Source organism: Tupaia chinensis, unplaced genomic scaffold, assembly GCF_000334495.1.
Source record: "Tupaia chinensis unplaced genomic scaffold, TupChi_1.0 Scaffold000275_1, whole genome shotgun sequence".
Classification (NCBI taxonomy): domain Eukaryota; kingdom Metazoa; phylum Chordata; class Mammalia; order Scandentia; family Tupaiidae; genus Tupaia; species Tupaia belangeri.
This window is the reverse complement of record NW_006159757.1, coordinates 580,756-596,462: the sequence shown is the minus strand read 5'-3', so window position 1 is coordinate 596,462 and position 15,707 is coordinate 580,756. Positions and strand designations below refer to the sequence as shown.

General features: G+C 40.6%; 1 protein-coding gene across 1 annotated transcript in view; it reads right to left on the bottom strand.

The window, feature by feature from the left end:
* Window positions 1–235: 235 nt before the first annotated feature.
* Window positions 236–15,707, bottom strand: part of CCDC3 (coiled-coil domain containing 3) — a 198,956-nt gene continuing 183,484 nt past the window's right edge. The window contains exons 4-6 of the mRNA XM_006150074.3: window positions 9,594–9,733; window positions 6,694–6,751; window positions 236–382 (exon numbers count right to left, since the gene is read on the bottom strand). Coding sequence (XP_006150136.1) covers window positions 236–382; window positions 6,694–6,751; window positions 9,594–9,733 — 345 coding nt within the window. The remainder of the gene's footprint in view (window positions 383–6,693; window positions 6,752–9,593; window positions 9,734–15,707) is intronic.

The window sequence follows — 15,707 nt, the reverse complement described above, 5'->3', positions numbered from 1 at the left end:
GGCCTCTGCACGTCGAGAAATGAAGGTTCCGAGTGTGTCATGTGGGGACTATGCTTGGAGGAGGCATCCTTCTTCCAGCCCTTTGGGAAAACTCTTGATCTGCTATGAGCTGAAGACACTTTCGATGCCTGAATGATTCACTCAAAACACATTTGACCCCACTGTACCCTGGTAATCTTACTGAGATAATATTTGAAAATTCTTTGGCCCTATGGGTGAGTGGCCAGTTGTGCTTCTAAGGGTCAAAGAGTAGGAGATCTATAGGAATTGCTCCATCCTGCTTTGTGTTGTGAACTTCCTGTTCATGTGTCTCATGTTTGAGTCTATATTGTTCCACTAGAGCACAAAGTTCTTGAAGGTAGGGATTCTGACTTCTGTTTTTCTGCCGTATCCAACATAGGACTTTATTAAATGTCTTAAGTTACTTAAAGGACAAGAAAGGCAGCTCCACTATCCTCTGGTTTCCAGATAATGTAAATTAGCATTCCTACTTAACATACCTCTCATCCAGGAGTGTATGTCAGACTCAACTTTTTTATACCCAAATTGCGTACCTCTTACTTCAAGAAATGGTGATCGAGAAGATTAGATGTAGGATTGGGTTGGGATATGTATTTTGTTTTTTGAAGGGCTCCACAAACAATTCTGATAAATTGATTAGTACTTTGCACAAACCTTCTTCAATTGAAAATAGTTCTGAAATAATTCTCTCTGATTGCTTGGAATATCAGAACTAACTCTGCAAGCAATGATGCCTGTGGTTTGATTTCAACACATCCTAACACTATGGTGTATTACAATTGTGTTAGAAATAACTTAGTAGGGCCAGCTGGTAGTGTGGCAGTTGAGGCAGTTGTATCCCACATGGCCAGCTGTATGGTTGAGTCCTGGACCTGGAGGATTGAGAAACTTGCTGATGGATGTATGTGCATGCCCAAGATCCCGAAAGGAAGGAGAGATGGAGGAGAAGGGCTTGCAGCATGACCAACCCCTATGGAGGGTGCTTTCTCATTTTCTCTTTCTCTCTCCCTCTCCCTCCATCTTCCTTTCTCTCCCTCCCCCTCCCCCTCCCTCAGTCCCTCCCCCTCTCCTTCACCCTCCTTCCTCTCCCGCTCTCCCTTTGACAAAAAAAAAAAGGAAAGGAAATAATTTAGTAAAATATCAGCAAACCTAAAGCTGCATGCTGCTAACTAATTCTAATTTTATATCCACAAGTACTTTCACACACAAAGAGGAGAATTCCAAAACAGGAAGTTCCTTAAAGGTGGAAGTTCCCCTTCTTTGATGGCTTTGCTCTGACAGAGATTGGACATAGAACTCTGCTCTTTATCCTCTAACTCCTGGGAGTGTGCTGTGACAGTTACTGTCATGACATCTTGGGATAATATTGCCATTGGTGACAAAGATGTTAAATATGATGATGGATGAATGCTCTGTTTTCTCTCATGTTATAAGTCATATGAATCAAATCCTTCTCAACAATGTCGAAAAGAATTGGGTGCTGGGAAGCATAAGTCTGAGCAATGGCAGGGAAATAGACTCAGTATGGGATTGCCAGGGTGGTAGAATAGGAAAGAGGAGGGTCAGTGAAAGCTTGAGAAAAGTGACATCCACATCCTAAGACTCTGACTCATTTGTACTCAAGTTTTTCACCTGTCAACTCTGAACTCATTTCAATCTTCTGACTGTCAATGACTAACAAAATCACTTTCCCATCCCTGAGTCTCTCCTCTCCCTTTGGTCTCCTGTCAACTCAAAGTAAACCATTCCTCTTAAGAACCAGTAGAAAAGCATTAACATTCTATAGTTGTGATTGTTTAGGCCCTCTGATGTCCCAATATGTAGGTCTTAAGTGAAAACAATTGAATTAAAATCACTCAAGAATGCCCGAGCCTGATGACGCAGTCAGTAGCAAACTGAACTGTAATGCTGGAAGCCACATAGCTGACCAGAAACTGCACTGGGCATGTCGGCACATGCCCAGGATCCTGACAAGATGGAGTGCTGTGAAAGATCACAATATAATGAGAGCCTGTTGAGGTTACTTCTCTCTTTGTCTCTCAAGTTTTCTCTCTAGTGAGTATATACATACTCTCTGTCATGAATACAAATAAATAAACTTAAAAAAAATCATTCAAAAAGTAAGGGCTCTCTCTCACCCCCACTCTTTATCCTCACCCCTTAATAATTGTATTTTCAAGTCAAGTTTTCACACTATATGATTATATAATAGGTTATATAATATTAACACCTAGTAAAATCCATGATCTTCAAATTCATATTTTAAACAAAGTATTAATGATAACTTACAACTTAAAAATTAAAAAAAACCACCTTTTCACATTGGATTCCTTTCCTATCAGTGGAAACTTCTCCTTTGAAACACCCTAGAAGACATCAGGAAGTGACATGCATCTCACCTCTCAGGAATAGGAATGCATTGTTGAAGAAGCCATTTAAAAGCCCCAGATTTCCCTATAGACATTGTTAACCTTGAAAACTAAAGAAATTTAAAAAAATTATAATATGAGAGTATGTCAAAAAAATTGTGGAAAAATGAAATTAAAATCTGAGTTTATTTTGGTGCCCCAAAATTCTGAAATCCATGTCTAGATTTTTCATAATACAGAATTTTTCATAAACTTCTGCATAAAGATCCTACATGGACTCAGACTTGTTTTAAAATAAGATTTAAAATAACTTGCCATCAGGAAAATGAACAAAGGTAAAGGCATATAATCCTATTTTAGGATTACGTAACTTTTTTAATAGAACCATTTTATTTAATTTCATTATTTTTTCCCCAACTTAACCAGAGAGAGGCACTGAAAGAAAGTGAGAAAGCAAGTAGCCAGGTCCGAGACTCAAACCGTGGTCAGCAATGTGGGAGTCCGGTGCTTTAACCACTATGCTACCTGCCTGCCCTAGTATTATAAAAATTTCGAGCACATACTAGCATAAATATGTACAGATAAAAATAACAAGTGCTTTTTCACTGCTTTACAAGTTATGACAGATAATTAGTAAAGAGGGCTGTTCAGAATACTGCCAAAGAGTTGGCTTCATGTAGCATTTGGAGTCACATTTGGTAGAAATATACTGAGACGGCCAAGTTGAAAAGCTTCTAGTCTATCTCTTTTACCATCTTGCAAAGTAGTCATCAAGAACATGTTCTATAGAGGCAGATGAGTAGATAGGGTTCGTAATTTTACCATGAATGTAAGGATTTTTACTACACATCAAATAATAGAGTGTCAAATACGTCATATTTCTCATGACCAATTCTCTTTTATAACTGTCAAGACTTTTTTGACTGCAGGATTATTATGTTTATTTTTTCTTCTTCATTTTTTTTTTTTTTTTAAGTGCTCGCAGGAGACGACTGGGGGTGGGGGAACAGAGAGAGGGAAAGTAAGAATCACTCCTCGTAGTGGATGGCCATGCCACAATCCCTTCTCCTCTGGCCTCCTCTCAGAATTTGGCGTGCACATGCACGTGCGCCTGGCATGATTTTCAAGCTAGCAGGTTTGCCTTGAAATTGTTGGGGGTATTCAGTCTTGAAAAAATATCCAATTAAGTAAGCCAATAATACGAATCATATTTTTTGAAGTGCATTGTTAAAATTAACCAGTATGTGAGACTAAACCAGACTGACTGCAATTTGTAAAGGCTAATGCCATCTTGGGGCCCTCCACTCTCCCCTACACATGGTGTGATCTTTATAGTCCTGAACAGGAATTGTTCTCTTTAAGATAATGAACTATGGGGCTGGCAGGTGGCATGGTGGTTAAGGGTACTGGACTCTCACATGGCTGACAGTAGTTCAAGTCCCAGACCTGGTGGCTTGCTTTCTCACTTTCTCTCTCTCCCTCTCTCCCTCTCTCTCTCTCTCCCTCTCTCTTTCTCTTTCTTTCTCCCCCCATCAAATTAAAATAAATAAATAAAGTCGAATAAAATAATTCTTTAAAAAAAAAGATAATGAAGTACATCACTCATTTTTAAGAAAAGATGACTCATTTTGAGAACCTGCAGGCAATACTGTCTCCAAACCAGCTGACTAGCTTTCCCTCACTGATGCAGCTGGCTGTTGTTAGGAAAACATGAATGATTTTGAGAAACTGGAGGCAATAATGTCTTGGAACCCAGAAAGAGAGAAATCACCCCCCAGGGGGGATGGCCAGGCCACAATCCCTTCTCCTCCATCCTCCTCTCGGGATCTTGGGCACGCACGCACATGCGACCCAGCAGAATTTAAGCCACCAGGTTTGGGACTTGAACCACAGCTGGCTACATGGGAGTTCAGCAACATAGCCACTATGCTAACTGCTGGTCCCTCTATTGTTTAGCTTTTTGCTTTCCCTTAAATTAAATTCAGCTTGCTTCATGTGGTGCAGAGTGCAGCTGCAATTGCTTCTGGGTCACCTTCCACCAACCCTCCCAATCTGTAAGTTACTCTCTAATAAACTCCTGTTAAGTGTCCCATGAAGTTGCTTGCTTCATTTTTCAGTTTCAATGTTTCTTCTCAGTTTAGGGGCCACTATATATGGTCCCCATCCTTTACCACAGGGATATGTTGTTAAACCTATTCTCTAGAAAAGAAAGAAAAAGCAAAGTTCTGATTTGTTGCATTTGCCAATTTTCATGGTATAAATAGTCCCACCATAGGTGCTTTCAAGCTACTAATATAGCCTCACTGAGTGCAGGGCTGGAGAAAGACAGGCACAGTTGATTCTCACAAGTTATCTGTGCCAATACCAGCAGGATCCAGTATACCATTGACTTTAACCTACATACAAAAGATGCATGCAACCTACATGTGTAGTATAAAAAGAACACTCATATATTCCACCAAAGTCAAGAAAGAGAACATTGCCTGCACCCCAGAAGTCTACCTACCACATGTTTTTTTTCTCTTTTATAATTTCCTTCCCCATTAAACCACTACCCTCATTTTTATGATAATCTCTCCCTTGCTATTTTTTATATTTTTACCACCAAGTATGCATCCCTAAATGTTCTGGCTTAATTTGACCTATTTTGAACTTTCCCTTTACATAAAGGGAATTATGCTGTATGTAGTCTTTTGTGGTTCATTTATTTTGTCAACATTCTTTTTGAGATATATCAATTCTGTTACATATAGATATAGTTCATTCCCTTTTATTGCTTTATAGTAGTACAGCATAAGAACACATTCAGTGGTGCACTGGAGCCAGCCTGTGCAAATTCATGAGAGCTGATTGTTAAGTGTTTACAAATTTTGCAAGCTAGTTGATGCCATGTTGGAAGCTTGAAATTGCTCATGATGGGACTATTTATTTCATGGAAATTGGCAAAGGCCAAAAAACAGGGCTTTTTCTCCCTGTCATTAAACATCTGCTAGCGTGCCACTGAATATATGATGATATACTTATCCATCCTGCAGTAAATGGGCATTTGGTTTGTTTCTGGTTTTTGACTATGAATATTCTCTACCATGTACACTGCTAGACTTGAGCTCACATTTCTGAAGGATGGAATATAGTCCAGGAGTGAAATTGTTAGGTCATACAGTATGTGCATGTTCAATTTTAGTTGGTAATCTCAAATAATTTTTCCAAATGTTTGTACCAATTTACATAGAGCCCTTTGCTTGAGAATTCCTATTCCTCCTGTCATTCCTATTACATCCCTTAGTATTGTCAGGCTTTTAAACTTTTGCCAAATAGTGGTTATATACTTATATATCATTATAGCTCTAAATTGTGCTTACCTAATTCTTTTTTTTTTCTTTAGAGAGACAGATTTTGGTATAGGGCGCGTGTGCTCACCAGAGAGACAGAGACAGAAAGTGAAAAATCACCCCCCAGTGGAGTGGCCCTTCTCTTTCATTCTCCTCTCAGAATTTTGGGCATGCATGCACACGCACCTGACGTGAGTTTCAAGCCGCTGGGTCTGGGACTCGAATGGTGGTCCACCACGTGGAGGTCCAGTGTAACCCTGACTTCATTTGTTGGTCCCTTTCCTAATTCTCAATAGGTTGAACACTTTCCCTTGTGTTGTTTGGCCCATTTGAATTTTTTCGTGTATGTAAAGTACTTGTTCAAGTCTTTTACTAATTCTTTTTACTATCTTTTTCTTATTAATTTTCAGAATTTTAAAAAGTATATTCTGGGTATTCTAATACAAAGGCTCTTCAAAAAGTTTATGGAAAATGCATATTATGAAAAAAAATTCATGGATTAAAAATATTTTTTTTACCAAAATAAAATCATACTTTAAATTTATTTTTCCATGAACTTTTTGAAGACATCGCATGCTGTAAATTTCCCACTGTTTCTCTCTTATCTCTTCCCTGAATTGTGTTGGCATGGTTGCTAGGCCACTAATAAAATACCTTATTTGCTAGGCTACTAATAAAATATCTTATTTATGGTTAATGTGTTTTTTGCAGACTAGATCCATTATGACACTATATCCATAAATTTTGCTTGAGACTCTTTTAACCCTCTTGGGAATCACTTTATGTCTTTTATCCTGAGCTACAATATAAAGATGATATATAAAGATTCTTTCTGGTTCTCTAAGACTCAAAAGACAGAAGAGAGAAAAAATCGTGCTTGGGTTATGCAGGGAGTCCTGTACTTTAGTCTCTCTCCTGGTTCAGACACTGTGAGCTTTTTGAAGACCCTCCATTTGTAAGTTTATGCATACCGAAAACCACTGCAGGACGTAAGACAGAAACCAGAATCCTCCGAGATTATTTGGGTACCTGGGGATAAAAAGCACAACAGCGAATGTGCTGCCTCCTTCACTGGCTGCGTCTGTCACAGCTCCTTCTCTGTTCTCTCTGGAGTAGCTTTCAGGTCCCTAGAGCCATCGTCTCATACCCTGATATTGTTACCAACAGGAAGGGAAAGATCGCATAAGGAGAATGGGAGGCGAGCTTACTGAGGGGCCTGGGACATCTTGGAGTGCCTGTGCCTATCTTGTTGCTATAGGGGTCCCTCATCTTGTTAACAGATAGAAGGGTAGAACGTTGTTATTACAGAGTCTGCTGCAGTTTGAGCATCAGTGTGATTGGACAGTGGGATTCTTATTAGGAAGGGAAAGGGTGGCTGGTCATGGGTTTCAGGGAACTTAGAGGACAACACAAGGCACTTCATCCTTTCAGGTGACCAGCCAGGAAGTGCAGTGTCCACCTGGATGCACTCCAGGAAACCATTTCTTCCTTGCTTCTCTCTCCTTCCTTACACTCCTCGTACTTCTGACTGATCCTGGATCTAACCTATCTTTGTTCCTGTGTCCTAGTCTTGGCCACCCATGCCTGACTCCATCTCAGAATGTCAGGAGCACCCACCCACAAGATCCAGACCTCTTACTTACCAAGGTGGAGTCCTTCATGAAGCATAATGTTGGGTATTATAGTGACACCTTCCCAGTGGACAAGGGTGGGATGGGGCAGAGGAGGGACATGGTGGAGAAAGTAAGGGAGGGTTAGAACATCAGCTGGCCTCACTCCCAACCTGTGTGACAAAGGACAGAGCTCTGGGAGACAGTGTGAGGTGATATGAACCAGAGAGTGGGAGCCATTTATGAGAGTGTCACTGACCTGCCCCAGTACACCCAAAGCGAAGCAAAAGCTGAGGGCCATTAACAGAGTGTAACCTTCCTCTGTGGATTCTTAGGAAAATGGGTGCTAACTTAATAGTTTCACAGAATGTTCTCTTCTGGAAGATTCATGAAAGAAAGGCAGCAGTATTTATAATAGCCACGACAAGGGATTCACCTAAATGCCTATCAACAGACAAATGGATAAAGAAGACAAGATGTGGTTTATATATACGATGGAATACTATTCTGTCATAAGAAGGATGGAATCCTGTCATTTGCAATAACAGATGAGCTGGGAAGATATTATATTAAGTGAAATAAGTCAGGCACACACACAAAAATACTATACGATCTCATATGTGGAATCTTTTTCTTTTTTTAGAGAGATTTTTGCTATAGAGCGCATGGACTCACTGGAGAGACAGAGGACAGAAAGCAAGAAATGCAAGAAATCACTCCGGGGGGATGGCCACACCACAGTCCCTTCTCCTCTAGTCTCTTCTCAGGATTTTGGGCATGCACGTACACATGCACATGGTATGCATTTCAAGCCGCTGGGTCCAGGACTCGAATTGCAGGCAGCCACATGGAAGTCTAGTAATGTAACCATTATGCCATCTGCTGGTCCCCATATGTGAAATCTTGACAAAATTAAGTAAAAAATAAATGGTCTCATAGTAGATGAGAATAGAATAATGATTACTAGAGACTAGAAAGAATAGAGGGGATTATGGCAGATAGAGGGGGAAGAAGAGAGGTTGGTTGAGGAGTACCGTATAACAATTAAGTTGGAGGAATGGGTTCTGGTACTTTAATATACAATAAGGTGACTACACATAACAGTAATGCATTATGTAGTTCAAATTACTGGAAGAGGATTTTGAATGTTCTTACAACAAAAAAGCAATAAATGTTTAAAGTGAGGGATATACTAATTGCTGCGACTTGGTCACAACTGAAATGTATTGAAACATTACATCACAACCTCTAACTATATACAGCTCTTATCTGTTGATTAAAAAAGAGAGGCAGGACCAGCAGTTGTTTCCATTCATTACTTCCATGTCTCATTGCTGGTGTGACTACTAAAAATTTTCTCAGTTTTTGACTTCTATGAGTTTGTTTTTTCTTATTGACCCTTCTCTCAGTCCTGACAGTCACCCAGGGCTCAGCTCTTCTTTAGGTAGTAATCTCTACGAAGAAGAGGTTTGGGCTCTCCTTTGCATAGTAAGGACTGTCAAATCTACTACATGGGTAGCTTTCAACACTACTCGATGTATGACCTGTGACAAGAGACAGATACAGAAATTGAGTGTCTCCAGAGTAAATCTAGAAAGTTTTTTGCCATTTGATATTGCTACAGTATCCAAGTGGGTGATTTTGCACTTTACATTTCTGATATTCTCCGTCAGCCGGCCTCCTCCTGTTTTAGTGGGTTTTGGAGTTGCTAAAGCAGTATGTGTTCCTGTAAGTGAGGAATGGGTATGACCTGACTAGTGGTTACTACCCACGTGGTCTCACTGGGAAGTCACTGCAAAGTTCACCTGTCTACAATTACATCTGCCCCTGAACCTGTTACTATACCTAAAATTCTGACCTACAAGGCTACTCTTTTCTGTTGCAAATACTTTATTTTAGAGAGCTAAATTCAAGAACTCTTGAGTGCCAGGCCTTATACAGAAAGCCAGGAGAATGGGACCCAGAGCATCTGAAAGGAATATGAGTCAACGAATGGGGCTATAGCACACTTTCTGGGATGGGCTGGCATTCTGGGAGTATCAGGTACCAGGCAGAGTAGGGGATTAGGTACCACCTCATCTCTGTGACTTAGCCCATCCATAGCCTTAACTTACTGTGTATGTATGGCACCGAGCAAGACATTCCTCTCTCCCAGAATTTCATCCAAGGACCAAAGTTAAGATAAAAGTCTCTAGTGCACTCACCTTCTTTAGAGCATTGCCAAGGAAAGCCACCAGCACTGAGGCTTTGATACAAGTTACCATTGCACCCTCTTCACTTTGATCTCATCACTATCAAGAGAGACATGAACAGGGAAGAAATGGCAGTTGGGGTCAGCTTTGTGGGGGATACAATGTTTATGGTGGCAGGTTGTCCACAGGTATGAATAGGGGTGGCCTCCCTTTGAAGAGACAAGTGGTAAAGATCAGGGTACAACAAGAAAGGAAGGCTAGCATTTCTATTTTCCAAATAGGCTTTGGTTTAGGCAACTTTCACTTTTGCTAACCTGCCCAGAGAGAAGCACTTACTAGTCACTCATGCAAAAGAGCCTGATCTTAATTCATGGTGCCTCTGGATTTCTCAGAATGAGGGGGCAGTTAGCACAGTGTGTATGTGTGTGTGTGTGTGTGTGTGTGTGTGTGTGTGTGTGTGTGTGTGTGTATTTTTTCTTCCTGAGTTGACCTTTAACTGGAAAATGCTGGGGCAGGAGAAGCATCCATCAACACTTCTTGACATTCATCCCCCCCACCCCAACCATAGATTACCAAATGGTTTTAGTAACTGAGCTGGGAAATTAAGGCTTTCCCAGTTGAGCAATAGGAGGGAAGGAGGGCCTGAAATGAACTGTGTGGCACCAAACAGGGTAACCAGGTGCAAGGTGGACACAGGGCTTATTGCAGGGAAGTTGGCTGGTGCAGCAGGCCAGGTGCATGGCAGGAATGGCTGACAGCCTGGTGGGCTGTGGGAAGGAGAGAGGGTTCACAGCCAGCTTAGAAATGAAAATGTAAAGAAGAACCCTAAACCCCGATATCTACAAAACTTGGCCAATCCTCAGTGCTGCTGGCAGCCTGAGCTGGAAATCTGCTTACCCAGAGGAATGAAGCATCAGATAAGCTTTGTGGTGGAAGAAAGCCATGATTCTAGACTAAATGTTGCAATTAGAGGGAGATGTAAAACTGATCCAGTGGAACTTGAGGCCATGAAACTCTGGGGAATCTCAGACAGAAATATGGGGCTGGGGTGAAGCCTTATTTAATTTATAGAGAACCAATCCCAGGGGGGGGGAAAAACAGTTTGTGGCTAGAGTTTTAGTGAAATCAGGTTGATTCAGAATTTCTAGTCTGTGAACCTAGGGATTTGGTTATTCTTTGTCCTCTGATACCCCCCAATCTTTACTTTTGAATTTTATTTAAATAGACTGCATTTGGTAGAAAGAGACTTATACATTATTCTTATTTTTCTTAGTTTTGCAACTTGAGTTCCATTAGAAGAGGAGGATGAGAAAGGAGTGGGCATTGTGAGTTTTATATATGTGTGTATGTACACACACACAAACACACACATAGTCAATTCACACAATTACAGAAGCTAAGATGTTCCCCATCTGCAAGCTGGAGACCCAGGGAAGTTGGTGGTGTACTTTGAAAGCCTAAGAATTTAAGAACCAATGCAATAGATTCTAGTTCATGTCTGGAGGTCTGAGAACCAGGAGCACTGAGGGCAGAAAGTAAATTCTTTCTCTTTCAGCTACCTCCTTTTTAGTGTTTTTTGTTTGTTTGTTTTTTGGGTTTTTTTTTTTTTGATTTTTGTTTGTTTTTTTGGAGAGGGTTTTGCTATAGGGCGCGTGCACTCGCCAGACAGTCAGAGAGAGACAGAGAGACAGAAAGTGAGAAATCACCCCCCCGGGGGGATGGCCACGCCGCAATCCCTTCTCCTCCATGCTCCTCTCGGGATCTTGAGCACGCACGCACACGCGCCCGGCGTGAGTTTAAGCCACCGGGTCTGGGACTCGAACCATGGTCAACTACATGGGAGTTCAACAACATAGCCATTACGCTAACTGCTGGTCCCTTTGGTGTTGTTTTTGTTTTTGTCATAGGGCATGTGTGTTTGCCAGAGAGAGATAGAGCAAGGGAAGGTGAGAAATCACCCCTCAAGGGTGATGACCACACCTCAATCCCTTTTCCTTCATTCTCCTCCTGGAATTTTGAACATGTATACACACATGCTTGGTATGATTGTCAAATCGCAGGGTCTGGGACTCGAACTGTGGTGAGCTATGTGAGAGTCCAGCCACCTTCACCACCACTCCACCTGCTGGTCTCATTTGCCTTTTTATTCTACTCAGATGGTGTTTACCCACATGAGGGAGAGCCATCAATTTACTCAATCTGGCCATTCAAATAGTAATCTCTTCTGGAAATATCCTCACAGCCACAGTCAGACATAATGCTTAACCAGCTATCTAGGTACCCTGTGAGCCAGTCATAGTGACATAAAATTAACCATCACACTGAATAATATATTGGGAGTTGTGGTGGGCTGGTAAATCAGCTCTCTCTGGGGGAAAATAAGCTTTGATTTGTGGTAGCATTTGCTGGCTTCTGTGGTATAAATACTCCCACTGTGACTAATTTCAAGCTACCAACATGAAGTTGCTGAGCACAGAGTTGGGAATAGATGGATGTTACTCACATAAACCAGTATAATCTGGCTCCATCATGCATTGGGAGCAAATGTCTGAGCCCAAACAGAAAATTTTTAGGCTAGCAATCTGCATCATTCTTTTAGAGTGAGAGGAAAGAACTAATTTTGGGGTTCTGTATTTTTCTGGTAGATTTTTTTTTTATAACTGAGCTATCCACCCTGGTTCTAATATTAACTTCTTTCCTGATTGTCTATGAGAGTTCAATAATTCAATCCTACTTTTCATGTGAAAATTTACATCAATAAAATGGTTCTCAAGATGGAAAATATTGTGTGGGTCTTCTGCCTCAATCCACTTGTTTAAAGATGAGGAAATTAAGGCTCAAAGAGATGAAGAGACTTGTTAGATCTGAGACTTCTCAGATCCAGGGAAGTTTGAGATGTCATGAAAATTAGAATCTAGTTCTCCTGACTCTCACGGTGTATGTTTCTACTACAATTTGTTCTTTCTCAAAGATATAACTGTCAAAAATGGAAGCAGGGGCCGGACACTTCCTCTGGGCAACATGTGAGGGTAGAGCTCAGAAAGGATTGTTCTAGCTGGGTTAGGAACAGACAGAAGTTCATCAATGTAGAGTACATTATTACTCCCCTTCACTTTTGTTATGGTAGGGACAAAAAGAAGCAGCCTGGGAGGAAGAGAAATTAAGTGCTGGACACAAAATCTGGTTGAAGAACTCAAATCTGGAACCCAGAGTGTAAGTTCCATAGATCAAAGGAAAATCATGCCTGAGAGAAAGCTCTGTAAAAGGCAGAATTTCATGTCACTGTGTAACACTTCAGGGGTTTCTGCTTGTTAAGGGGTAGAGATGGTAGCAGAATCAGCTGCAATAGTGTTGTGAAAAAGAGCAAATAAACAGAAAAAAGAGAAAGAAGCTGTACACTTTCTCCTGAGATGCAGAGGTCCTCTTGACTCCAAAGTCACCAGAAGAGAGAGAACATCTGAAAAGAGAAGGCTGGTTTCTGGTAGTTGATTTTTTTTTTTAAGAGGTTTTTGCTATAGGGCGCGTGTGCTTGCCAGAAAGACAGGGAGAGACAGAGAGACAGAACGTGAGAAATCACCCCCCAGGAGGGGTGGCGATGCCACAATCCCTTCTCCTCCATTCGCCTCTCGGCATCTCGGGCGCACATGCACACGTACCCGGCATGAGTTTAAGTCACCGGGTCTGGGACTCGGTCTGTGGTTGGCTACATGGGAGTTCAGCAACATAGCCATTATGCTAACTGCTGGTGCCTCTGGTAGTTGATTTTGAACCAACTTAGTACAAGAGAACTGAAGGATGGGAAATGATAAACGATTATTGTTTAAATTTATAGACATTCAGTTGAAGATTTTCCTTCTCTTCATTTTCATATAATGCTAAGAAAATCTGTATAATTTTTTTTTTTAATAAAGAAAAGAGGTTTATTTTGGCTTGTGGTTCTGGAGACTGGGAGGTCCAAGATTGGACAGCCACATCTGGCAAAGGCCTCCTGCTGTGTCATAACATTGCAGAATGCACCACATGGGAAGAATGCGTGTGAGTGCAGTAAATGGGTGCATGCAAAAGAACTGTAATGGATTTTGAATGGCAAAGATTATTGAAGATGGAAATCAAATTATCTTAATTAGGATAACCTCTCTATTTCCAATCCACTTTTTCTGATATTTGAAGCAACAGCATTCTTGGTCCTCAGTGAATTTCTTCTCCTGAGAGGCAACTATTTCTCATCCTTAATCATTCAGCTCAGTGCAGTCCTGTACCAGTTCCCAGGGCTGGAAATTCTACTGGTCATCAGAAAAGTGATAATGTGTTTCTATGCAAGAATGTGTCATGACTTTTCTGATAAGCCAGTATTTGTGGATCTTTCTGGGAACTGTGTGCTGATGATTGTGGGGGCCTCTACAGGGCTTATACTAAACTTGTACAGTTGGTCATAATGGAACAATGCTTGGTTTTTTTCATATTGGAGTGGCTTTCATTATTATACACTCTCAAGCAGAAAATGGAGCTTCAGTAAAACCAAGTTCTAGCTATCAGTATATGTTCAACTCACGCATCAGCCTCCTTCCCCTTCAGGGCTCCCATCCTTTCAGTGCATATAGTAAAGGGGTAAGCATTAGCTTCAGTCTCTTGCAAGGGAACCCTTAGCTGTGCTCCTAGAGTCTGAGGGCTCTCCCATACATCCAGGATCTCACTTCCTGCAAGCCATGCTCCTTTATGTACTTACACCCTGAGTATAAGAAGGAGGATGTCAATGTATTACTAATTCAAAAATCAATTAAAAGTAAAGTCACATTTTTGTTTAGTAAAGTTTGAATTTGGTTTTCTGTCACTTGCAACCAAAGAATTCTGAGATAGCCTCACTGCTGTATGTCTTAACTTGTTTCTATTAATCCTTCAGTTATCTGTTTCTCACATATGAAATAGTTAGTGTTATTTATTTCTCTCACCCCCTTACTGAGCTCTGTATGGATTTCTCCTTTTCTCCACATGGTCCCTGGTACCTTTTACTAAAGGGTTTGGGTAATTAAATGGAATTTTATTGTAGGGGTGGGAGGGACCTTATGTTCTAAATATGACTATTCCCAGAGTCCAAAAGAAATGAGTGAAGAAATGAAACCTTCCCATTAGATCCTGTCAGGGCATATTCTAGTTCCTGTTTCTTGAAGTGCTTTGTCTCTACCATCTTCTAACATGTGTGACTCTACCTATCTGGAGTGTATACTTCTATGTCCTAGCATCTAATGAGGGCTCCCAAAATAGTCACTCTTACTATCATACCTACTATATGTTATAGTTAGATTAATGGCTGAGAGAATCCTTCGCGATCAGATAGTTCAAGGTTCCCAAACCTAGCTCTATCACTTACTAGATATGCGAACTTGAGGAACAGGGGCAACGTCAGCCTTTCTGGCCTTGTTTTCCTCATCTGTAAAATAGAGTCCCATTTTATATTTGAAAATACATGTTCTAGGCCAATTATGAGCATTAAATAAATCAACGTAGGAAAAACACTGCCCAGAGCCTAGTGCACAGTAAACAACAGCCAACGACTTCACATTTGTGTGCTCTCATACCAACATGGGTCAGAATCATTAGTCAGTGATCTATAGTCATATAATAGTTGTCTTCTAGGTAGAAGGCAACTTTTCAATGGTGCTGAACATCTTTTTAATAACATGGGATTTATAACCATGATGCCTTTAGTCTTTACTTTCTCCATTCACAATATCCTTTTAAGAAAAGAACTGTTTTGCACTGTCAAATAAGGCCAGATGCCCCTAAATAAGATTTTAAGCATTTAATTTAGTTTGAAATCTATTTGAAAGGAACCAAATGTCTTTCAAGCATTATCTGATGTCTAGAGAAGTGTTTTTCCTTGGAAAGTGTACCATGTTGTTCTCTGAATGCCTTGAGTTGACCATTCATTAGACATTGTGTTTTAAAAATTAAATAAGTGAAACCTAGGTTCTATTCCAATGTTAAAAAGAGGGTTCCTACAAAAGGGGCTCTTTACACTTACTCTTTCAGATGCCATTTCTCTCTGGAATCCAAAGTTCCATCTGCTGAGGTAACCACGTCTCCAGAGAGGAGAAATTTTTTTTTTTTTTTTTTTTTTTTTTTTTTTTTTTTTTTTTTTTTTTTTTGAGAGGTTTTTGCTATAGGGCACGTGTGCTTGCCAGG